Source organism: Ceratosolen solmsi, unplaced genomic scaffold (assembly GCF_000503995.2).
Source record: "Ceratosolen solmsi marchali unplaced genomic scaffold, CerSol_1.0 scaffold13, whole genome shotgun sequence".
In the NCBI taxonomy this organism is placed as follows: domain Eukaryota; kingdom Metazoa; phylum Arthropoda; class Insecta; order Hymenoptera; family Agaonidae; genus Ceratosolen; species Ceratosolen solmsi.
Window position 1 is genome coordinate 817,485 of NW_011948418.1, and position 27,666 is coordinate 845,150.

Below are 27,666 nucleotides of genomic sequence, written 5' to 3' on the forward strand. Positions count from 1 at the left end.
TAAAATACAAGTTTGAAAACAAATTATTTCTCGCGTAGGAACTCATTCGCATGCGTTTCGCTAAATGTTATCGCGCGTAAATTTACATAAGTCAGAACGACAGTGAAGTCTTTTCAGCTTATGCGCTTCTCGTGCCCCCTTCTCAAAACTTAAGCTAAGATAATAATCGATGAGTCTCGAAAGGCTATTAAAGCCGGCCATTTCTATTTTCGGTGATTCAAACTTAAGAGGCATCCAAGAGGCATTTGCTCATGTTGGTCGGTCGAAAGAGATGACGTCATCGTCCATACGCTCCGAGGCGAGAAATTCTTCAATGAAAGCGACGACTTTACGGTCCACATGCACCCGACGGATACACCACCGCGAACTCGCACCACTACAAAGATACCCGAGTTCACGTGGCATTTTTTAATCGTCTCCACACAAGACAAGTTTCTTTCGACGTGCTAATACTTTCGATAAACATTCACTTTTGAGTAGATAGTAATTAACGGACGCAAACTCGACATAAACTCCCCTGCAATTACAATGTTTCGATAAAAGACAAAGATTTCTCATGCCAAACAACGCTCAACAGACAGTGGCAAAATTAGCATGAATATATATATAAATGCGCGTGACTGTGCACGCGCGTGTATGGGTTCGTGAATGTGGGTGTGAAACATTCATATTTTACGATCCGACTGGATCTTAAAACTTGCCTATAACTCAGAAACGTGTCGGTAACCGAATGCTATGCCACTAGTTTTATATTTTCCCTTTGCTCACGTTTCGAAAACGCTTAAACAGAATGGTGAGAAAGCGCAGAAAGGAGCGAGCGGAAAATATCGTTTACTTCTGTCCTCGTTTATAAAACGAGAGAGCACCCTCACCTCCCTCCTCCTCACACCCAATACCATACAATTAATAAATCGTATCGATAAACGAAAATTTCCTCGAAGTCCAAGATAATTTTCCCCGTTAAAATGACTTGATTCCTCTGAATAATTAAGCGTCCGAAAACGCTAATAAGGCACTTCCGGATTAATATAAAATCGCGCTACCTCGGATCGAGTGCCGAAACAGTTCCTCGAAAAAAGTCGGACGATAATTCATCGAAGCTAACATCGAGCGAGAAACGTAACCTGCGTAACAAAACGTACGAGTGTTTTCACAACAGCGCACTGTTCCCGCACAACATCCTTGTCCGGGCCAGGACATAAGCCGGAAGGGAGAGGAGGACACGGCGTTACTACACTACAACAGAGCTACCCGCGAACAATATTTCGAGGGTATTCCCGCCTCATCTATCTCGACCTGCCCATCGTCTTCCACGGCCTCGGTATTCTCCCTCACAATGGCCCATGCCGCCTCTGACCCTCTGCTTTCCCGGAATTCGATTGAAATTAACTAGTCCGGGCCTAGCGGCACTCCTTGCATCACTCTAACTTTTTCAGCGCGAAACTTATTGCGCCACTCCCGAGAGTCAGACATTTCTATGTCGATACTCGGCTTTTTTTAAGGGACTGCAATGACTACGATGACCTGCGCTCCCTACCGATCTTTTTGCTTTTTCTAAAGTCACAATATGGCCACTAGGACATGAATTACTGTCGGGACCTGTGGTCCAGTCGTGTTTGGCCTTTTACAGACGACGGAGCATTCAAAATCATTTCTATTTGTTACAAGATTTTTTCATCCCGTTCTTTTTAGCTCTTATCCGAAGGTCAAAGCAAACCTCGATATCTTAAGGGATTCGGAGGGATAAAGAGTCATGATCAATGGGCTGTATTTTTTTATTCATAGATTAAACTGCACAAATAAGTCAATGGCCTTATTGGAAATTAATGAAACTTAGGAAATTGTCAAATATTATAAAACAGACGAGACATCACGAATATAACATTAATACAACAATTATTATAAATTAAATTCTTACGAATAGCAGACATATTGAACCTATGAATATTTGTAATTCAACATCTAAATTAAACTTACCTCCCTGTAAATAATGTTCATATATACAAAAACAAGGTAATTTGTGCTATCGTGTTAAATAAAAGAACAGATCGTCAACAGACGTGTTTATGGATTATGAGAGTAGATTAGTCAGCGCATATCTTCGGCATAAACGTAAGAGAATTATTTTTCATCGTTATGTACAATTTGCCTAGTGTACGTTACTTGCTACAACTTATTAAGATACATGATTATTCATTTATTTCAACAGATCGAACCTTCACAATGATGAAATTATACTATAAAACAATATCATTTATTCTAATTGGCGTTGATATTTTTATATCCGTTTATATCGATATATCCGATAAAATTCGATACGCATATATTGACGATATGCCTGACGCGCTCAATAGGCTTGAGGCAAAGTAATAAAATGCTAATTCGTGGTGCTTGAAAATAATATTTTCAGTATTAAAAGAATCGTAAGAACGAATTGATAAGCATCGATTTTATAGGAAGAAATAAACTAACGTTCATGCGATATCAATTAGTCGTATAGATCGCGATTCCCAACAATGAAGAAGCTCCCTTTTCATTAACTTATTTCGACAGTTTATTCTTATCAGTTAAAAGCGTTTATTCTCGTACGGTAAAATTATCGTCCAACTTGTCTAACAAGCCTTTCATAAAGCGATAAGTAAGCATCGTTTGCGCGCAATTGCTTTGAAAGTCAATACGAAGGAAGTTGATTTCGTTGTAAGAGCGAAGCGACGTCGCGCGCGACTCTCTAGTGTTGTTGTATAAATGCAACCGATCGGAAAATTTTCACCGAGCAATGTGTTGTAGGAGTCGGGTGCTACTCTACGAACGTTCATACGCGATTAAAGGCTCGGAGACAGCGAAGCGTTGACTCGGATTCAACTGGAATCAACAGCTTTCGAATGATAAGTGACGCCATGAAAATGATTCGATTAGGAAGTGCGTTTCGTAGTCGTCGAGAGGTTCATGCGCGGAGCTCATCCCATACTAGACTTCGGGATCTTGAGTATTGCTGTCTTCTCTAATTACTCGCTCCTCTCCAGATGCAGGATGCTTAATCGTCTAGCTGAGAGCTTATCTGCCTTGACAATAGAGCGACTTTGATTTCGTCGAGATGATTTGCCAAATGTAAAATAAATACTAGCAGTGGGCATTCTTTTCTTTCCTCCGGCACGATTTTATTTGTAGGATTTTAATGAAAGTATTTAATCGTCTTATCTCGGAGATTCCCAACTAGGCCATTATGTATTTAGACTTTTGCGCAAACGCAATTAAGGGAGTATTTTAAAAGAAAAAACTAATATCCATTATTTCTTTATCTTGCAAAGACAACACTCGCGTGAAAATTTAGGAACTCCAAGTTTCTTACAGCCTTTCGAGCATGATTTTTGCATTAAAAAAAAAAAAGAAAAATAACAATAAAGAAAAGAAAACATTCTTCAACTCTTAATCGTTTGAAAAATCTGATTCTCAATTAGTAAAATCTAATAAATTACATATACGTTGTAATAAATGTAGCTTTTTGCTTATGAAATGTATATAAAACAATATATGCTTCATGTTTATCAGAATTTGGTGATTATCGTACTTGCGTCATATTTTATATATATATATATATATATATATATATATATATATATTCAATTATTAAGTAAGTAAAAACGTCGGCAAAATTTGACGCTTAGAGAGCAAGGCATTATAAATTGCGTAAGAAAATGAATTTATTTCAAGCCTACTACTACCTATTTGATTCCATGTACATAAAGTATTTACGCGTTTGTAGAAAAATAACTACAATCTTATCTTGTATGGGTATAATGGAAATTGCATGTATTTAAACAATAATAACAATAACATCAACACAAATAATGCATTTGAAACGACATTGATTTACAAAGATTTTATATAAAGTCGTAGAGCAGCGATTTTAATCAAATTTACGAGATATTTAATTCAGCATAATATACAAGGTTAAAAAATTATTTTGTTATTCAATTTCCCATGATAGTTCTATAAATATCAGGATATCTCCATCAGGCAGTTATGTAAGTAAGATTGACGACTTTATGTGGTTGCTAATATTTTTCAATCTACAATCTATTTCAATATTAAAATTTAATTCATAATTTAGATGTTTGGTACGTTTCGACCTTATGATTAATTTCACAAAAATTGAATAGATTTTTTCACAAAATTTAAAAACAATTGTCACTTTTTTTAAAATAGCACTAGGCCTTTCGTCTACCACGAATACATAAGAGAAAAAATAAATTTCAGAACCTTCGACTTCTGACAATAATACAGGCTTGAAAAACGAAAGAAAACAGCTTCTCGTACTCGCGCGCCAAGGACAAATGACAAATCGAGTTTTCTGACCAACCACCACTGAGAATAAAAGCCATTTTCAACCCTCCATTGTGAACGCTGGCTTTAATTCTTAACCCCCCCCCCGCCCCTCCCACCATCCCCACCCCACTTCGCCGCACTTCTTCCACAAACACTCTTCTACCTAGTCTCGAAGAACTAGTCTTAAAATCCCGTTGTACTTCGTTTTTATGTAGATTGTCGATGCCTTCAAGGAGATAAGACGAGAGAACGGAATACGGGCACGAACACAAGCAGCGCTAGATACATTTTGTCACCCCCGCTTTTTTGCCAACCGACAACAAATTTTTGGTCCTCACACGCCACTTTCTTTCGTATATTTTGTTTATCCTTCTATTAAGAGTATCGTTTTATTCTCCGTGCACGTTCGAAAAATACGTTCCAATTTGCTTATCCGCATCACGGCACATTCTTTACACTATCCATTCGGTTTTTTTTTTTTTTTTTTTTTTTTTTTTTTTTTTTTTGTTGATCTTGCATATCTGCGGTACTAGGATTGCCGATATCGGGGAATTATTTTGAAACGTCTTGCCCGGCTGTCGTGTGGTAAAGGGCATTTTCTTGCGGGTATCGGCGTTTGTAGACGCTTCTTATCCAAGAGCTTCGAGATCCAACAGAATATCCTTTCATAATATCGACCGCGATTTTAGCATTCATCAGCCGAACAATGCCTCCCCCCCCACCCCTCAAAAGCAACATACACATTGGCTAATTATCATTATCCAACGGTTACGTTAATAATAATACAAGATTCGTAAAGCAGGAGAAAACTATCTCCATCCAAATTGACTCTCGTTATGCCTTCCATTCACGTAGATTCGGCGAGTTTTCGTTAGGCGGGCCAAGCTGAGCTTCCCGCGCCACCCACGTGCGAAGGAAGTTGAACAAGGGACGTTAGTGTCCCGGATGTGCGTCCCTCTTATCGGCTTTTAGCCATGTTAGCCCGCGGGTTATTTCCGCGCGCGGCAACAGCTGAGCATTTCTTATAACTGCGGCGAATCTGACGAAGGAAGAATTCCTATTATTGCTTCTCTGGTGGGTAACGACGAGGAGCCGCGATAAGAGGAGAGACGAATTACTCTTTATACAACTGGCTGGCCAATATTAATAGGTCGAAAGAGAAACGATAACTGCACTGAAATTCGGTGTAATCTGCGAACGATGCATGGAATACTGCGTAATTCTCGGTCTCTGTGTGTGTGTGTGTGTGTGTGTGTGCGCGCGCGCGCGCGCGCATGTATGCTATTGAATTTAGTACCGGGGACGCGACTCCAAAAAGTCTCGACTCCCTTTTCATACGAAATTTGGCATCAAATATCAAATGAAATTTACGTTTTTTCAAAAGCGGACACGAGATTATATTATTGTATCGTAAATTTGGAGCCGAATAGTCTTGTCATGAAGATGCAAAACGTTATTATATCTGGACATACGTATTTATATACTTACATCCATCTAATTAATAAAGTTTAATATAGCGCCGAATATCACGTAATAATACATGATTAAGATTATCGTGATGGACTTTTGTTTTTAAAGAAAATCCTTATGCGACTTGTCGTAACTAGCATCGAAAACTCATCCCGACATCGATGCCAACAATTGTTTTTATATACATAACGCAAATATTCACAATTGCTATAAATAATTTCAAAATTTCATTAGTGCTTTGGGCACATAATTTAACGGTAAAGACTTTTTTATTAACAATTTTCACTCGCAATACTGATTACGTGGCCCGATAATAACTTGTCCTACGTTAAGAATCTCTCTAGTTAGTTTTCTAAATAGCGTTTAGCTACAGATACTTTCAAGTACTTAGCATTTCATCAATTTATTCTCATAAATTCAATATGTTAACTATCACGATTCATTACTACTTTTGCGAAAGGAATCATCTGTGATATTATGTGACACATTCGACAATGTGCTAACTGAGATACATGAAAATTATACTAAAAATAAAAAACGAAAAACCTAAAGATCAGAGTCGTTACTATTTAAAATGTAGAGACGATGGAAAGCGCCAAACATCCGTGTCATATATAAAATAAAGTTGCGACAAGGAAATCCAATATTTAAAATCATAAACCGCAACGCAGCTGAAAACCTGGAAATATCAACGTCACGACCTCGAGCGAGCATTTCACCATGTAACGCCTGTTTCGTTCCACACTTCCATACCTTCCCTAGTACACACGCGCGCGCAATATATTGACTTTCATCATGCGTTTGACCTCCACAGAAATCGAATCTATGCGAGCTCACTTACACACGTGCGTGACCGATGCCGCGAGTGTATCTACGCACCTATTTTTTCTCTTTTTTTTTTTTTTTTTTTTTTTTTTTTTTTTTTTTTTGTACCCATAAAAGCGATTATTGGTGGATTACTAAAGCAGATAAATCAGGATATTATGTATACATATGATACCTTATTCCGTTCTCGGTACTTTTTCTTCTTCTCTTTTATTATTTAATAAACCAATGTAGCTTTTTATTTCACTTCTTTGACTTATAATTTCATATAACAATATGTTAACTGTAATATATTGCGACTTATCTTGTATTCTGTCTCATACTAATCTAATACGAAGAAAATTGAGATAATAAATAAAAATATATATAGGGAATATTAATAAATGTAACCTCAAATAGAATCGTATCTATTGCATATTTCCACATTATATGTATCAAACGAATAACATAAACACAGACATTATATTATAGGTCGAGTAACCTTCGGTTCCCCTTTATTTTAAAATTCCCAAACCTCTAAGCAGTTTAAAAATAGATAACAGTGGGTCAGTTGTTGAGTCAATATTACCTTTATTTTATCATCCTGGGTTAATTAGGACATTAGCGTATTTCCTTTTCCCAATGGCGCATACCCCATTCACCCATCCATTTAATGACTCCGTTCCATTTCTACGGTATGCCCCGTCCCGCAGCTGGTGATCCAATAAAATTACAATATCGGAAAAAAAGAATGGGCTCCCTCGTAAGCTTTTATCGAGACAAGCGGGCGCGTAACAACAAACCGCCATCGTCTTAAACATCCAATACTTGGGGGAATTCCTAAACTCCCCCCCCCTCTCACTCTCTCTCTCTCTCTCTCTCTCTCTCTCTCTCTCACTCACTCTATCCCTCTCTGGCTATATCATCCCATTATGTACATGAATGTGCCATGGAGCGCACGCGTTTGTTAGACAAGTACCCCGATGATTCCTCCTCAAGTGTAGTTGAAAGAGGCACGATTGGTCCGTCCGATTCGCCGTAGTAAACCAGTGTCGTTGACTTCCACGCTTACCCCAGTGGTTCTCAACGCTTTTATCAAGGCGCATCTGCCCTCAAAATGTCCTGCGCAATTGGATCTCGCTTCCGTTACCGAGTGAGCGCGCATTTCTTTGTCATAGAGCTGCCACACGGACTTAGTGAAAGTCATTTGTCACGGCCTGAGTGATCGGATCACGTAAGCTTTCGCGTATATGACGCCGCACTTTAGCATTTGCATGTCATTAATCATCGTCAATCGGTAATTAAGCAATAACCGTAATGTATTTAGAGAATTTAGTCTGAAAAAAAGCCTCGCATATCAACACCATTATCGCATAGCATCATTGCACGAAGCTCCTTGGAATTTTAAGGCTGCTCGCTGAATTGAAATTCCCGCGGTGAAAATACAAAACGAAAATCTATAATACTAATAAAAGTGTCAATAAAACCTAGTAATAGTCTGGATTTTATAATCAAACTATTTTATTTGTTAAACTCTTAGATCTCTCGCCACACGCGGTAAGCTACGGAATGTAAAACGCAATGAATCATGCGTTTCTATTTGCAAAATCCATTAAAGCGTTATCAAATGTAATTTAATTCTTAGTATATGCCTAGTTCTGTAATATTTGAAATTTTTTTAAATATTATTTCGTTAAATACCACTTTGAGAAATATAATTAATTCAATTTTAATTTTGTTAATTGAGAAAAAATTGGAACGGAGCTTCAATAAAAATATTGATTTTTTTAGCCAAATAAAAGTATTAAATTACCAGAACGTTAAGAGTCTTATGTTTTTTAAATGAAAATTTAGATTGCTGAGAATATGAAGATTATGAATTTTTAAAGTACCGTCGATACATTCCTTGGAAATTTCATGACTAAGCAGTGGATAAAAATACGGATAAACGTACGAAAAAAATCTTATTTTACACGAATAAACAGAGTTATTAAAGCTTTTGTTTTTTGTTGTTTTTTTTTTTTTTTTTTACAATCGCTATTTAATATTTAAAATACAAATTTTTAAACAAATTTTACTATTCGCTCGATTATCTAATAAGCTGATATTAGCCTTGGAATAGAAGAGAACGTATCGTTTTTCTCTATCGCATTGAGTTTTATAAATTTTTTTCTTTTCGCATTAATGCATTGCATTTACATTATCAGCTGCGTTAACACGAAGAGCAATAATATTCGACTGTCTAGTAGTAGATAAAAGAAAACAGGAACTTTTTTTTTTTTATTCATTTTAAGAAACGCTTGATTTACCAAAAATTGATTTAAAAAATTCTTCTACTTTTATAAGTCTATGAAATTGCCTGATAATCGCCATTATATTTTCTCTCTATTCGCGGGACCGAGACTTATCTCTCCGTGAATAATAATTATAGAAACATAGATAAAAGTTGGTCAATAGAATATATCTTCTGATAAAAATAGCCTATTATATGGCGTTTATGGGCTTTTCACTCAAGCCTTAGCACAATCCTATGAATGTTCATTAAAAACAAAGTGCTCAAGTATCATAAAGTTCGATGATGAACGAATCCATTGATCATCCCCGCTCACCGTTCCATAAATCTTAAAGGTACCTCGGCCGAGTCATAGCGTACACAGGCAAAGACGTCGATTGCATTGGAAAACTTGAGAAAGCTGGGAAAGTGTTCGGAGAGGTCGCACGATAGAAGCTCAAAACCCATAAAAACTATGCCTGCGTGCGTCGAAGTTAAACGTGGCAATCGCTTCATCGACGGTCGCTCTCGTCCCATATGGCCTGGACCGTGACGGATTTTCAGCATTGAACCTGTTTCCCGTGGGAAAAACTGGCTGAGACATCGACTCCCCATTATTACATATCTATAACCTGTCCCACGCGCGATTGTGTGCCGTTGCCTGGGTTACGCACACACGGATTCATGACGTACACACCTCGGCTCTAGGTAAAACGCACCCGAGCGAAAAGGTGCAGCAGGTGGAACAAGCAGTCGCTCACGAGGATGTACATGGGGCATTATACCGTATTCCAATGGTCGCTCGGTTGTGTACAGTCGAGGCTGCGATGACGCGATGCGAGTGTCGAACGGATGAATATGCTTCCCTATGAATATGAATATGAATGCATAAACATTCTATTGTTCGTAAAATGATTTTTTTTTTTTTTTTTTTTTTAACTTCAAACGAGCACTAACTGAAGGGGGCGTTATTTTTTCTTTACTCACCAAATCAAGATTAAATTAATTTTTATAGAATATTCCGTTATATATTTATCGTAGCGATATATGAATATTCTCACTTTTATCGAATTCAAATTTTCAAGTTCATGTTTTTCGTTGATCTAAGTATTTATCAACATTAACAAAGCCTATTAGGAAGTTGAGTTTCGGACACGTCAGAACCACAGAAAGAATATGGTGTAGGATAACAGACGTATTCAATTTATCTTCAATTTATCAATTCACAACGAAAAATACAATATTATATATATATATATATATATATATATATATATATAAAAGGATGTTTGCTCATGGTATTTATAGGTTATGTAAATTGTACATAATAAGACCTCATACATACACATCCATAACGTTCTTTGCTACCTGCTTTTTCAATGTCCCATTTGATGCTTCTTTTATGGCGCGTCTCCGTCTGTCTATCGCTCCCCACAAGATTTAAATGTACTCGCATGTAAGCAGCGACGGCCCACCCGCTCTTGTCAGATGTAAGAACACGAATTTATACGGGAGCAGTGATTCATAATTTTCAGTTGAAAAATATTCCATTGTTAAAGGATTAATGGTCAAGGAGTTGTAAGATGTGTGCTAAAGTGCTGAATGTGATTCATGTTATGTATTAGAAAGATTTAATAACTAAAATTTTTCTTAATTAACAGCTGGAATTGGACATTTGTTAAATTAAATTACCGTGTAATGCGCGCGAGTGAAAAATACTTTCGACCATACATTTCGTATTTATACAGAAGAAATGGTATAAAAATTTTAATATCATTTACAGCTTTAGTCGTGATTCATTAGAATTTCTTTCGATATTCTTCCATGTGTATTGCAATGAAATAAAGCGAATATCTTAATCGTATTATACAATGCTACTTAGAGTACAAAAAAATTTGAAATGATTTGTGTAAAATTTGAGGTTTTGAAAGACATCGTACCAAACATGTTACCCGATCTTTCACTACAGCCCTTTCTCAGCTCCTTCGTCTCTATTCAAACTTCTTATCCCTTTTTGGTCTGTTTATACTATTTTTAGATGCCTATCCATCTGTCACTTATTCTCAGACGAATGATCCTTTTTTCCCAAGTCTAGTACGTATATACAATATCGTACCGATGATTTTCTTCTTTTTTGTTCAGAATTAATGAAATGATTACACTCCTCTCATTTAATTCGATCTTTGATGAAACTTTAGGATTTACGCAATCATTAATTGTACGTTTAATCAAAGTGGTAGATTCTGTTATATAAATTAAAAGTTCATTGGAATTATAATACAATTATACGTATATATATATATATATATATATATATATATATATATGTTTATATGAAATAATATATGAAAAGTATTTATTATCTCGTTGATTCAGATTGAACATTCGCAAAACAAGCTCATTATTCTTACAATAAATCTTTTTAATTAAATGAAATGTCTACATATTTTGTATGCTAATTCGATAACATGAACTTTTCTTTTATCTCGTAACTTGTTCATCATCAATGTAAGCCGCTTTTACATTATTCTCATCGACTTGTGAATGATTCATTTACAAATTTACGTTTCTTCTATGTGACTCTCGGTTAAGCCCTTCGTTTGATTTTCATTTACTTTCCTTTGTTAAAGTTTTCGCTGATTCACGCGAGCATTAGGAAATTTAGTTACTCTATGATATGTTTTCAATAGTTTACTTTTCGCTTTGTTATTTCTGCGGCACACATATACTCGATCCCTGCTATTTCGTTTATCTGTCTACGATGTTCTCTATGCTTTATTAGTTACTCGTTTGTTTTATCAATTCGTCGAATATATTGTTATCTCTTATTTACCTTCTCAAGACTCAGCCTATAGTTATCTTAATCTTAGGATATTATTGTCTTAGCGTCCATTACCTTATTAAGCATTTTACTGTAAAACGACTGCTTATCGAAACCGTATTCAAGCTATCTTGTGCTATCTTTATTTTTAACTATAAACGTCATTCGTTCGCATACTTAGAGTATTAATTGTACTATTGTTACATATTAATCATGTTATTTATTAAAAATCTCAAGAATTTTTCAGGAATTTCTAGTAATTTGATTTTAATCCTTTATTACTTGATAGCGCATTATATTAAGCATAGGTAAATTAATTGAATTAACAATTTTGCAAATAACATACATAAAGCCTTTTGTTTTTCATGATATTTAAATAAAATTTGATCACAAATTGTAAAAAAATAATATTAACAAAATATTATTAAGTAATATTTTTCAATGACGTTTTTTTAAGTATTGTAATTCTAATGTTACTCGGCCAATTTTTAATATAGAGAATATAATAATAAGACCATCTCAACTAAAAACTTCCTCTAAAAAGAAATAATCAGCCAGTCTTTGTGATTACATTGTTATATTCTTATCGCGTTTTTAAAATGAAACAGCTCCAGAAAGTACAAAGAAATATGTGAGAAGTGTCTTGTCATATTGAAGTAAAAGATAATTACATATTTCTCGTATATCGTCGTAATTATATAAAATTTTAAGAGAAAACGTTAAAAATTTTCTACGTATTTGAAGGTTAATTTTGCTTAGGGCATCATGCATGATTATCAGTTATTAAAACATTGATCTTAACGCTATGCTTAATAACTGTATATTTATTACCACAAGCACTTTCACTAATGGCGTGTCATATTATATATTTAAACCTCATAATATATCTTTTGTCAACAGTGATAATAATGATTTCAATGCTACCGCCCACTAATGTCTGTGTAATATGAACCGCAAAATGAACTTTCTCTATGGAGGAAGTGAGCTTATACTTTTTGCCTTTAGAGACCCTTCATTGCGCATTCCAAGTGATAGGACGTTAAGTAAATGTCTTTCAGGATTAGTTGGGCGAGGGGGGAGGGGGCGGAAGCAGTAAGCGGAGTATTACTTTATAGGCGGTTGACATGAATTTTTTTTTTTTTTTAATCTTTAATTATCAGATAACGACGTTGCACTGAAATATGTCGTCATTTTTATTTGTGTATGAGTACGGGTGATTTTTACAACTTTCTTTGAATTTTGACGGTATCATAAACATTTTAAAACACTCAAAGTAGGTCATCGTAATTAAACTTTCACATTTTATAATGGTAAGTGAAGCTTGTTTTGAATTTAATTTTTCAATTTAAAGTTAGAATGATATCTGGTAACAGTAGCCGTCTGTTTTTCCGTTCATATAAATATGATAAATAATAAAAGAATAGTGAAATTAATGTAATAAATGCATATGCATTTGGAAATCACATCAATAAGCAAAGAGGAATACATTTTTTATACAAAATGATGATTTTTGAAATATTTAGTTAGTTATATTTTGTTTTATTAATAATTATAATCAATTGCGACAATTATAATATTTTATCGCGAAAATAAAGAACATGCGTGCTATAATTTGCACTTAATAATGGAACGTCGCGGTGTTATTTTGAAATGGAATGTGATGCATAATTATTAGAGGTTATTCTTTATAATAGCAAATGTAAATAAAGTAGCCATGTAATGTGGTCAAACGTGAGCGCAGTAGGATCCTTTAACTTATTTCCTACATCTGAGTTTCTGAATTAGCATGCTGAACAAAAAATTCTCCGCATAGCCGCTACATATTTTGAAGGCGCTATCAAGCTGGAGCTTTTCGTTTGGTATTCCAAGTGTGAACGAGGCACGTGACAAATTTAAATTTTTCAAAAGTCGAACCCTGGTGTCTTGACTTATATATGTATATTTTTGGATGCGCTTTTCTGTCAAAGACGCGCGACGAAATATAATCCTATCGCTTCTTTTATATCGTCGTATTGTTTCTTTATTATTTTGATTACCGATAGTATTGTGGATTAACTTTTTTTTTTTTTTTTTTTTTTTTTTTTTTTTTTTTGTCAGTTGATGTCAAATAAAGGAGGCACGTGAAAAAATACTTCAGGATATTCAGATAAATAATTCTTTAATTTCTTTGTTTCTTTATAATTTACTTATTGCCCATGCGCCTCTGACACTCATGAACTTTACAATTTAACAATCTTAAATATCACTATAATCACGATTAATCGCTTTATAAAATTCAAAGTAACTATTAAAATTTTAATAGAAATTGTGCCAACAATTTTTAATCAATGAAAAATCTTGCTTTATCGTTAATAGAAAGTATAAAAACCAATTACCACCAATGTCTTTTTACAGATTAAATTAATTGTCCAAATAATAATAAATGTAACCGTCTGCACATTGACCTAACCTTAGAAGTTCTCCGCACAATTCTTGCAATAGTCGGTTCATAAAACTTTGGTGTATTTCTTCTTAATCTTTTTACTTGGAACATGAGTACGTTGGCAGCGACAGATTCTGTTCCCACCGGACACACAAATGCTAAGTTAAAAGTGGGTTAAAGAAAAACGCAAACAACACACAGATGGACAAAAACGAGTCAATTCCCTTGAGTTCCAAGACTTACCCACTGCCTCTGAGTGTTTCACGTATAAATCTAGGGATTTGCAGTTGAATGCACGCAAGTAATAACTGGGAATTTCTTTATACATTCGTCGAAGATTGCTTAGCTAAAGTCATCTTGTATTGCGAGAAATCTGTGCATGTCATCAGCTCCGGTATGTGAATATAAGTACGTGTACGCATAATTGTAGGGATAAAAAAACTCGCGTGTGCAAAGAAAACCACTTGTTGGAATGTTTTTATACGAAGGAAAAAGAGCGAGTTTTTTTTTTTTTTTTTAGTGGATTTGTAATCAGGAGGAAAAAAGTGTAAATTATGGAATATAAAATTGCACTAATAGCTTAAACTATCCTTACCATTGCAATATGATGAAATGTAAAATATTAATAAAAAAAGCGATATATTTCGAACTATTTTCCGACAACTATTTGTACTATTTTCATTCAACATGCAGCGAAAAAAAAAATGACTAAAATAAACTTTATGCATTGTTAATGAATAAAATGGAAATAATTTAATAAGAGTAATTAATAGTAATATAATAAACTTTAATAATAAAAAAAATGCTGAAAAAAAGCTCAATAAAAATTGATTGGATCACTGCTTGTTAAATTCATTTAAATTTAGATTTTTAATGCATTAATTATTTGATTATAATGAATTAAATAACAACTACATGAATTCTATTAAGCGATATGCATTCTGATTTTGTTGAATTAGACGAAAATTGTCAATTACATATCAATAATACAATGACTATTGATAAATATTTGTAAAAATTTAATATCATAAAGATCTAAGTAATCATCTGAGACTTTGGCCTTACACGATATATTTAAAGGTATTTAGCAATTATATAGTGTGTACAGTGTGTGTGTGTGTGTGTGTGTGTATGTGTCTACACTTTTGTTTTAATTTAGAGTAAATAAATTACAAATATTGTTTACAAAAAGAAACTAAACCGAGGAACTGATATTGACAGGTCATAACATTGTATAGTTGTAAGGATAAAAGGCGCTCGCTATGTATGTGTGTGTCTGTTTGAATTGAGTAATAACGAAATTATATTCTTAATTAAAAACTACATGATGAAATGGACAATTACTTTCTATACACACGTTACAAATATCTAAATAAGAAATAATATGCATGCATTTGACACAAATAAATTCAGTACGTTTCTTAGTCAAAATTAAAATAAATATTTCCTTATTATTTCATTTGAGTTCAAAAAAGAAAAAAGAAAAAAAAATATTATTAGAAGCTTAAACAATAACCTTTGTACAGACACGGTTGAATTAAATTTAAGTAACCGTATTATTATTATTATGCAGTTATCATCAGTGATCTTCAAGAGAGTGATTGAGTTAATGTGAACTTCCGGTTTGAACTCATACAGGACTTCAATAAAATTATCTTTTGACAAGGCAGAAAGCAAACTTGGATCTTTTATGGTATAGTTAGTAAGGGGCTGGCCCTCTTTTCGGTTATACAAATGTACTTAAATTCATTCAACTCTACCAATTCCTACGTGTAACCACACTTATTTATACAATTTTCAACAATACATCTTAGCGCAATTAAGAGTGGCTTACGATTAGTAAAGAATTTCACATGAAAATCAATGCACAACTACACACGATTTAGGACTACCGAAGACTACCAAAGACTACCGAAGGAAAATAATCATAAAAACAAAGTAATCTCTCTTTAATGAAGGATTGGAGAAGAGCTGCGTTTAATGATCGATATACATCCACGATCGCCCAGACGCTCAGGTCAAGAAAAATTAATCGATAAGGGCATCGCTGAAAGTCACCTGGTAGTCGGAGAAGATACACTTGACAAAGACCCAATGATGGGCTTTGACGGTACAATTGCATCCATCCATGGCGCAAATGCCCGCGGGCCTCGACTGGGCATCATCCTCCGCCTCGGCGGCGACCACGGCGGCGACCACGGCGACGACCACGACAGCGATGATCATCGACGCGAGCCGTGGACAGAAACTGTTGACCTTCATAATGCTCAAGAGATAGACGGTCGACGTCGTTGTCTACTTCGCGTTCACGCCCCAATGGAGCGGCTATCATAATTTGTCGAGCTGTGCACACTTAATCCACGGCATATTCCTGGGCTCTCTTGCCGGGAGTCGGTGGGCTTGAACGTGATGGGACCACACGCTTTTCGATACTGCTCGACCTAAGGAAGGGAGCGTGGACTTACGAAATGGCCGGTTAAATCGCTCGCTCTCGATGACTATGCGTCGAGATACGGTGAATCGGAATAAACGACGTACGAATCCTTCATATAGTCGTTTTCAAGATTATATTGATATAATCTAAAATTCTACACTCGCGACTCTTACTCCACAGAATGCCCAAAATAATAACAACGAGCCGGCGGATGGTCACCGTACGACAAGACGAAGTAGTCCTCCGGTATTCTCTGGGAAGCACTGACTAATCGCGGACACGACATGCAAAAAAAAAAAAAAAAGAAAGAAAGAAAGAAACACTACACATACACGCTCGGATTCCGAGATCCAAATATCACTCGCGCACGAGCCCTATCGATCGATCTTTTGCGACGACGCACTGGGGCGCAATGGTGGGAACCAACCGGTCACGAGCAAAAAGACAACTTGAGGAAGAGAGGAGGCGACCAGCTGACGCGATCGTGACGGAGGCCGCATCGGTACTGGCGCTCTCACACGAATGCACCAGGCACACACGGCGATCGGAGAAGGCGGCCGTTTGTGCGCCCCTACCTCCGCACGACTCTTCTAACGTCACCAGTCTTTTTTTTTTTTTTTATCTCTCTCTCTCTCTCTCTCTCTCTCTCTCTCTCTCTCTCTCTCTCTCTCTCTCTCTCTCTCGTTGTGCCTCCCGTTGTCTCTCCGTCCCTTGGTGTGCCCAGCTCTACACCCCCGTTCCCGCAACCGCGCTCACGCTCACTCTCTCGCACTCTCGTACTCTCTCTTAACAGCCCCCTCCTTCCCTCGCGCGGCTCGGCACTTCATCTCGCCGGGTCCCCTCCTCCCTCAAGAGCCGACAATCTTGCGTGAGGCCTTTTAAAAGATACACGGGATAAATGCTGGATGTAGCGCTCGGCTGAGAGTCGCAGTTTACCGGCACTACCGTCGACTTATAGACAGACGCACGGGCCTCAGGTTTTCGTTTTTTCCTCTTCCGAGTTTCCATTCTTGCCGCGCTTCTTTTGCTTTTCTTCGGCTTACCGATCGGCAGGCAGGGCCGAGCTCTGAGAAAATGGAACGCGAGAGAAGTACAATATGCGCGAGCGCAGCACCGAGGCCAATGGCTTGGAACATGTTTATTTACCGTTCTTCCCTCTCGCTGAAAAAAAATGCGGATCCACCGTCACCATCGCCATTTAAATAGTCTGCGTGATTAATTATAGTTAAGCCCCGTCAACAAATATCGTTCTGTTATTATCTCGTAGCTTCATTTCCTCTTTGACATTTCGGTCTTCCTTTCTATCGTTTTTCTTTCTTTCGCCCGACAAAGCTATGATAAAAGCATTTTTAATATTATCTCAGGAAACGCAATATTTGTGTTTGATAAATTATTAAATTCAATGCTGATAATTGCAACGACATTTACGCTTCCAAAAATCACATTAGTTTATTAATAGTTGGATTAGTGTATTGGTAGTTTTATATCGTAATACATTATAAAAAATATCCGGTTATAATTGTAATAAAATTTGGAGAGATATAAAAGATTTTTATTGGTTTTAAATTTAATTTCTCCTTAATACAGTCTATTGTAAATTGAATATCTTCATCATATACATTAATCACAGTTATGTGAATAAAACATGCTATTCGTTAATAATTTTCATGTACTTTAATGAGCTCGGAATGGCCTTTCATAATGATGTATCGATAAATATATTAATTGACACAATGTTAAGTTTTGTCTTCTTTTGTTTTTTGTTATCAATTGAAAAATGGTGTAATATACAATTTATTTTATAATCAAACCGTCATTTCATTAACAGGCTCTTATTTGGACAAATTTTAAAATAAAAAAATCAATTTTTAAAACAATATCAGTTACCATTGATATGTCGTAGTAGACTAAACCATATACAAGGGGATACGAAAATGACTGTCATGCCGCTCGCATTGTCCTCTCTGTCTTTCTCATTTACTATCTCTCTCCGCTGCTCCTACCGTTTTACCTTCTAATCCAGACCTAAGAAGCCAAAGACTACTCTTTCTCCTCCCACTCCTTTGTCTCTTGCGAGAGGTTTATGATGTTCCTTTTCACTTGTATTTTTCACCGGTTACTGTTGATGCATACAAACGTAGTGCACACAGTGACCGCTGTGAGTTTCTTGAACGAACATAGCGTAGACAGATAGATAGATAGATAGATATTTTGAAAGAGAGAGAGAACAACAACAACAGGTTGAGACAGATCTTGAACTTTTGCTTTTTTGTGGGTAAAGAAGATGGGGGGTCTAAATATAGATATAAATCATTTGCCGGAGCATGGATTATTTTTGTTTACAATTTGTTTTTTTTTTTGCTCGGTTATGTTGAGTCGTATAATATACAGATTGTATTTTTGTAATGTTTGTTTTTCCTTATTTGAAACTTTTTCTTTCTAAATAATCTTCAATTATTTCAATGGAGAATTTTTTAATTACTTTTTTATTCAATATTTTATCCAGATAATGGGTATATCGATTCGTAGTGATGTATTAAATAAATCTATACTTGCAATAATACAATTTGCATAATTATTTTTAAGGTATTTCTTAAAATATCGCAGAAAATAATAATTAACAATAATTAACGCTCGAATGTCAGTATTCAATATCCATATTGTACTCATTTATATAATAAATATTTATGTTAAAATTAAGTCTCTTAGTAAGAATTGTGAAGAATTGCCAACATATAGCGTAAGAATAAACATTTAAAAAGTTGTAAAATAAATTTTAAGAATGATTGTATATCACTAAATTAAATTCTAAAGTAAAACAATTGACTAATATGAAGATAAGCTTTGATTTTGTGTTTTAATTTATAATTTAATATAAAATAAAATTTATTTCAAAATGCTAAACAGATTTTATAAACAAAATTTTGTTATTTAGAAATATAGGTAAAGAAATTTGGGTATTTGCCAATAAGTTTTTTTTTGTTTTGTCTTTTTTTTTTTTTAATGTGGAGCTTTGTTATTTTTTTATAATTTTGCTGATATTATATAATTGTAACGAGTTGAAAATAAGTAACATTTATCAGTATTTCAAGTAAAATACTGTAGTGGCGAATATCGGATGATAAAAGCTTGGAAAGTAAAATGTAAGATACTCATACAAGGTGTAATACTTGAAAAAGATCTACCAATTCGGTAGTAACTGCAATTTTAGGGAAGCATAGCCTCTAGATTATTACGAAGAGAGTAATTAAAATGCTTGTGTAATAGCTTGAGGGTCAAAATGTCTCATCATCCATGTGCGTACACGTCGAAATGTCCATTTCTCGGTTCTCTGAGAACGCGAACTCAAACCAAAGGCTTTAAAGAGCTGGTGGGTGCACCATAAAGTGCAAAACTATTCTGGAAAAATGTCTAAATTACAGACTGATTAATTCCCTTCGCGAAAATAAAATAAAAGCTGCAAATGTAATCGTCATGATTTCTCCTCTTTGCTTTCGCTTCTGCTCTTTTAACAATTCAATTTTGTGGCCTTAAAAAATGAAGTTAATGAAATGACCATTTTACATTTTTTATAAATAATAATAAAATTAATAGAAATTATATGTAGCTAAAATCTTTATTTAATATTTAATTTATTATTTATAAACTACTGGTAAACGTAATTCCATATTAAAGTAAATTATAAAGTCGTTTTCTCGGTGGACTGTTTGATCTTGACTAACATGTTTAAAAAAAAAAAAAGTGAGTTCAGATTAAAATTTATTTTTCTTCCAATTGCAAAGAAAATATTAGATTTCAATTTAGCCTGTAATAGTTTGCTAAAAAAAAATCGATAATTTACCCGTTAAAATAAAAATTACTCTTTTAATAGAAATGAAGCAAAAAGTAGAATTGTATCATTAAAATAACGCGTTAATACAGGTATCCATTATTTTCATTCGTTCTTCATTTAATTATTCAAACAGAATAAAAAATTATAAAAAATTTTGCAAAAAAAGGAGAGAAATTCTTCAGTTCACTCGTATTTAATGAAATAATATCTCGTATATTTAATTTGAATATTTTATTTTACGTGTTAACAATTATTACAATAGTATTTCAAAAAAGTGTAATAATATTTTTAAAACATTCGATATACGAGTCATTATTTACTAAGAAACGATATTCATTCATCATATATGTATGTATATCGTTTCAATTGAAAAAAAAAATAATAAAAATTAATAAATGCAGGTATGCTTTACATACATACAGTTTAAAAGTACATTCTGAAATCGTTTGTTTATTTATTAAAATAATATATTCGTAAATAAAATTTGATTAAAGTAAAATAATGAAAGTACATAAGAATATTGTATTATTATTAATCCATTTAATTTACGCGAAGATATTTATGCTAGTTTTTTGGCATTAGTTTCAATCATCTTTGATATGAATTGAATATTTTATATGGAATATTAAACCGCGTTGAAAGTAAATAATAGAAAATTTTTTATTTTAATTCATAATATTTTAATAAAAGTACGCGCAATTAAGAAAATTCATTAGGTTAGCGAATTGGCTAGTGAGGAAAATTTAAACTCAAACATTATCCTGACAATAATAATCTTTAAAATGTAAAACTGCTCTTTTGTAAAAGAAAATCTGTTAAAATATTATTTTTGTAAAATTGTAGTAAGCTATAATTATTATCTACGCATTTATAATATCTTTGTTTAATTTACTTTACTGTACAACAATGTTTGTGCATAGCTTATAAGGAGACAAGTAATGCGGCACACATTACATTATTAATTTTTATGCACATAAATAAAATAAAAACATTTGGCCACTTAAGCATTCCAGTCAGCGAGTCACATTACACTAACATTTTCAAGGCCTTAAAATAAATGAAGAATCAAGGGAAATACAGAATTTATGTCTGAGCTGGCGTAAAAAAACTATAATTTGACACAAGAGAATTATTATTACAAACTTGACTGATTCAAAGTTTTTAAAAAATGTTTATTTTCTTATTTAATGACTTTTTTTTATTCAATTATGATTAAGATTCAATAATGAGTCTAATATAAATCTAATTTATAAGTGAAATTATGTTAAAGTTGTGAAATTATATAACTAGAAACGTTTACCTAATTTTTTCAACTTATGAATGACAAAGATTATTTATAAATTTGAATAAAAAAAAATTTAATCTTGAACTTGAGTGTATAATTGAGTATTAGATCTACAAATAGTTTGATTAGATATAAAATATATTACCGGGAACTATCTATGACCAACATACGCAATGTAATATAAATATAGTTATTTGAAGTTATTCATTCTTGTTTATTTGAATAATTATTAAAACTATTAATCTGATGTTTATTAAATGTTAAATAAAAAGACAATGGTATTCGATTTTATATGAGTATAGAAATCGCTTACATGCATATGTATTTTGTGTACGCAATTAATAATATACCCTATTAGTTATAAATACATTGATTAAGCTTAGCACAAATGTAGCGTTTTTCTTATTTTCAATAATTATTTTCAATGGATAAAAATAAAAATGAATAACGGTTGAAAGCAATGATTAAAATATATGTAATCGACTTGAACAAGAAATGAGAAGCGCAGGATTTTTATAACTATGATAACATCCAATTTGGTTAAGATAAATCTTTTTCATATATTTTAATCATCATAACATATATTAATTCTTCATTTCATTCAATTCATTAATTTCAGAAATTTTACAGATAACACGGAAAACGTTAATTTTAATATTCAACATTATTTCAATAGCTGTTATTAATACTTATCCGATTAAATTTTTTTACCGATATATTAATATTATTTTATACAAATATATATATGTATATGTATATTTATGTGTGTGTGTGTGTGTGTATGATTATAGTACGTACGAAACATTTTTATTCAGGTTTAAAAAGTTTTTGATAGTAAAATATTATTATTACCAATAAAAGCATCTGCTTAAAGATTCGTAATTTTTATTATAAAAAAAAAATCATGAATGAAGAATTAATGTTCGCTAGAGTAACTATAGGTCAAAGCTAATTGTATATAATTTGTCGAAAAGTTAAATTTACGATTGTCAGACTAACGTTAACGGACCATAAGTCTTACCAGTCTTACCAGTAATCCTCTTTATTCGATTGAAGACTAAATCGGTATTAAATCCGGAATTTTATTTATGATTTTACTTTAATAGATCCGACATAAAACAGCTCAACCCTTCAAAAACTGTAAAGAAAGAACAGGGTCCGCCGTTTTTTTGGGGCAATCTATTGTTAAACGCCTCGTTCTACGCCCGTACACTCCCACAGTATAGATTTGCCGGTCGGAAACGGAAGTGCAACATTCTCTCATCTCTCTTTTCACCCTCGGCACACCTTTAATGCACTCCTAGAAAACTAGATATCATATAGCTCTGCTTCTCTCCTTGAATTTCCCATGAGAAATCGCGCTAAGCTCACGAACTGAGCGTCTGCAAGACACGTGCGAGCAAGGCACGAGAGTTTTTTTTCTGGGATTCCGTTCACTGAAGACGACTCCTAAGGTCGTCCGTGATCCTGAATATATATGTGTGCGTTTGTGCGTATCTAACGACACAAGAAAAAAGCCTATACCTGCGAAAGCGTGCACACCCACTTGGCCACGTGCTCGCCATGTGACATCGAAGTTTACATTTGTTCTCTCGTGTTACGCGCCAACGTTCCGATAAATTAGAGGATACGAGCGATAATGAGCCGTAGAGGAAGCGTTATGTGACGTTCCTCGATGTGGACCAGGATACCAGTGAACGATGGAGGAAGCGATGGAGGATATTATATTGATTTTTTTGAGAATTTGGAGAATTCAATTTCTTGGTAGGTTTCCTTTTACTTGTTAGCGACACTTCGATGCACAATGCGTGGTTGGTCGAGAGTACTCTATTGTAAAATAATGGTATCTGTTGGGCGTCAATAAGCATTGAATTTGTTACTACGTTGTTGGATATTAATGTGAACATAATAATTATATTTATATTATAATAGTTATATTTAATCGAAATTTCATAGAAAAGTGGAATTAATGTTCATTAATTTGTCGTTAGTTTTATCATTATGTATTTATTGGAATTTGATATTGTAGAGGCCGGTTCCCACAGCACTTATCAATAATAATTAAAGAAGCTAATTTGTGCTTACCCATAATTTATGTCGAGTTAAATACTAAGAGAAAGAAAATAAAGGCAAACGAAATTGAAGTATCGAGTCCATGAAGAACGATTTGCGGTTCTATACTGAGAAATGCGGAATTAAGCCGATATTGCAGCATGTCGAAAGTTTCGAGTGATTTGGCACAATGTTACCACACTGCCTTATTAGGTCCTTGATTTTAACCGACGAGGCAGAGCAATAAAACAAAAAACAAACTGCACTCGATAAATTTCACCCGACGATGATAGTTTCATGATTTCATGATCAATTAGGGCCACTCGTTTTTTGCCAACTCGTTTCATCGTACGGCGCGACCTCCTACTTTCATCGTCATTATGTGCGGCACAGCCATATATGTGTATACGACGGGTTCCGTTACTTTTATATTTCATTTGGCATAACAAGTAGATTTTTTTAATCATTAATACTGGGACTCGAGTTTTCGTATTTACTCGCATCGTGAAATGTTTTGTAAACCAGAATATGTGGAGTAGAAATTTATTTAATAATTAAATTTTTACAGCGCACAATATATTTTCCATATGATTTTGAAATTTTATCGCTCACCACATCATCCCTCTGTATTTTAGAATTACAATTGCCCATGATCATTACAATTGATTACGATAATTATTACTTTTAACTACAAGCAATTGCGAATTACTAATAAATATCTCATTCATTAAAGCGTTAGAGATAATTGTTAATGTATTTGATTATTGTTATGCACGAGATATAAACGGGTTGATGCATTCAAAGCCCAATGATTTTTTTTTTCTTCTATTCTTCATTTCTAGTTCAGTCATAATAGGGACAAGGAAAAATAATATGTACGATAAAATTATATATCGTAGAACCGTTCTGAGAACTTTCAAATCAAGACCTTCAACATACGAAATTAAAAAGAAAAGAAAAACAAAACATAAACAAAAGAACGATATGTTGTATGCTGGAAGGGTAAAAGAGCGCGCCTTGAGCAAGCGAGCGACAATAGCCTTTAAAAATAAAAGAGTAATAATCCCTAAGAATAATCCATAATCTATTTTGACAAGAAGTAAATAATGACCACGACATGTTTGCTCGGCGTGTCACGCAAAGTAACACGGAACACTTGACAAGAGCCTTTGCCTGCGGTCGCAATGCTCGAGTCGACGATCGCCGCTAATATCGGCCAATTAGCCACCAGACCTCTTTCACCCGAGCCACTAATCGCACCTGTCCCCGTCTGCTTCCAGCTGCCACTCGAACGAGCGTCTCTTCCTGCGGGACTTTGTGTCGTGCACGTCGGGCACGAGCGGTGGCAGACTCGCCCGATGGCTCCAACCGGACAGCTACGTCGACCCCGCCAAGTGCGAGGTCCTCTACGCCCGCGAGGAGATGCGCTACGGGTGGCCGGCGATCGTGACCGTCGTCACCAGGGACCAGTACGGGGAAGTCGTCCACGTGCGGGGTTTGAGGGTGAGTTGATTGTGAGTCCGTCGTTGCATTAGTCGCGCGCGCGCCTCCAAGGCCGTCTTTAATGTCGGCGACGGACGTCTAGGCGAGGACAGTTAAGACAAAAAGGTTAAACATAATGGGGACTTTTCTCTCCCTCACGCTCGATCCACGTGGATTAATAACGAGTCGTTGTTCTTGAGGAGGAGTCGCTGATTCACAGCGGAACAACATATTGCCGAGCGCAAGCTCCAGCTGAATTCCACTTGTGGTATTTTCGTGTTAAGCTCTCATCGTGCATTGAGTAAATGCTTACATTATCCTTAAGTGTTTCGAGTTGGCGCAATTTATAACTTCTTTGTATGCCGTCGGGAACAAAATGGAGCCGATGCTTTCTAATTGACTTTAAAATAACTTTTCGTATTTTATGAAAAATGCCGCGTGTAACAATGCGTCATAAAATCCTTGCTAATTATAACGGTATTTGACTTTTTTTTCTTTCTTCGGAATATCGTCTCTTTTCTCGACATTCATGCTTAATCGAAGAATTTATTAACTGCCATTGATTAATATTTATTCATCAAATCAATCGAAAATACGATAGTACTGCTAAGCATTGAAAAATCTGTTGCACGTACTAATTGCTTATAATGTGCACGTTACTATTTACTTTGGAGCAAGTAATACATCATATCAGTCAACATTTCTTAATACATACAATTTAGAATAATAAAAGCCGTTTTCATCCTATTAATTGTATATATTAAAATTACAACGGATTAATTATGAATTTATTTCCTGAAGAGACTGAAGGGACAGTTAAATTTTGTAAACGAGACCGATAAAATATTATGTACAATCGACGTGATAAATTCACTTGAATTTTTTGGCTCATTTAATCTAATATAAATCTATGTATACATAAATCTTAATTATCCACACTAATGTAATGGCTATAATTTTAAGGATAATTTATTTCGATCTTTCGTATTAATAAGTCGTAATTTCTTTTATAAAATTGGCGTGACAAAGACCTAACGCGCATTAAAACAATTAATCGTAACGTACTTTCTATTTCGAAAGATAAATCATTTGTAATTCATATTTCCGCGCCAATTACTCTCCGATTTTTTTTTTTTTTTTTTTGTTTCTATATTATGAATTCACATATTTATGAATATATATTGTACAAGTAATTCGTGAATTTATCACACATTATAGCTTGTTCTTAATACATTAAATTACACTATTATTACTAAATAACAGTAGCGGTAATAAGCACGGGCGGCAAGTTTATTTTACATTTATGCATTTTGTTCTTAATTTAATTGAAATTGCAAATTGGAAGGAAATTATTTTTAACTCGAGAGGCTTTTTTTTTTTTTTTTTTTTTTTTTTAATATTAACCGAGAATCTATCTCCAACACCAATATCGAAAAAATTATAATGTCTTTTTTGTTTCGCTTCTAATTTGCGACACGCGAAATCCCAATCAGATCGAAGCGAAGGCTGTACCGATCGACAAGCGCGACCTCACGGAGCCCGATCATGGCAAAAAGATCCGTCGTGTATCGCAACCGGATCCCATGACATTCGGCGGCCATCCCCAGCCGTCGCTCGAGGTGCCCTACGAGGTGACGGTCCTCGACGATCCTTACAAGGTCAGCTTCCACGCCATTACCATAATGAAGGCCTATCGGAATTATTCGTTCGAAGAGCTGCGCTTCACGTCCTCAGCCTTCAAGCGATCGAGCGAGACAATGACGGTGACTGCGAACGGTGACGGGACCTTCCAGGCGAATTGGACCCCCTTCTCCGTCGGCTGGTACTCCATTCAAATAAGCATCGATGGATATGATATGGAGGACGTAAGTGTCCTTTCAATTTATTATCTATAAAATTAACGGTTGGTAAAAGTAAGGTCCGCTTCTTCTTCATCTTCTTCTTCTTCTTCTTTCTTCTTTCTTTTCTTTTTTTTTCTACACTGAAATTCTGAGCCTGTGCGAGTATTTCGAGGCGTGGTAATCCGCGAAAGCAAATATTCTAAGTTTCCACAATTATTCATTAAAATCAAACGAATCAAATTAACGATGATTATATTTAGCTATTAAAGAAAAGCAAAAATTTCTTTTTATATTGCCGGCTGATTTTCATGTACATACAATATTTCGCGACTATATCGTCCTCCCATCGTCCTCCTCAATGATATTTACTAGTAATTTTGACAGTAAATGGGCTTGTGTGCTTGTTGATGCATGTAGAACTATAAAGTGGAAGTGAAAAGGCCGCCACAGGGCATGGAGCTACCAGCGTTGAATATCGCTAAGAAACCTCAGCATCTGCCAAGCAGAGTTCGAAGATTCATGGCAAAGAATACCGCTGGTCTTAGAATTAGGGCCCATCCGTCCCTCCAGAGCAAGCAGATCGGCATAATACCGCTTAATGGCACGGTAGTTTATTGCGATGAGG

General features: G+C 34.6%; 1 protein-coding gene across 1 annotated transcript in view; it reads left to right on the forward strand.

The window, feature by feature from the left end:
* hiw (MYC binding protein highwire) overlaps positions 1–27,666 on the forward strand; it is a 392,819-nt gene that overhangs the window by 347,163 nt on the left and 17,990 nt on the right. Inside the window, exons 3-5 of the mRNA XM_011497226.1 lie at positions 24,999–25,221; positions 26,694–27,065; positions 27,459–27,665. Of these exons, the coding sequence (XP_011495528.1) occupies positions 24,999–25,221; positions 26,694–27,065; positions 27,459–27,665 (802 nt within the window). The remainder of the gene's footprint in view (positions 1–24,998; positions 25,222–26,693; positions 27,066–27,458; position 27,666) is intronic.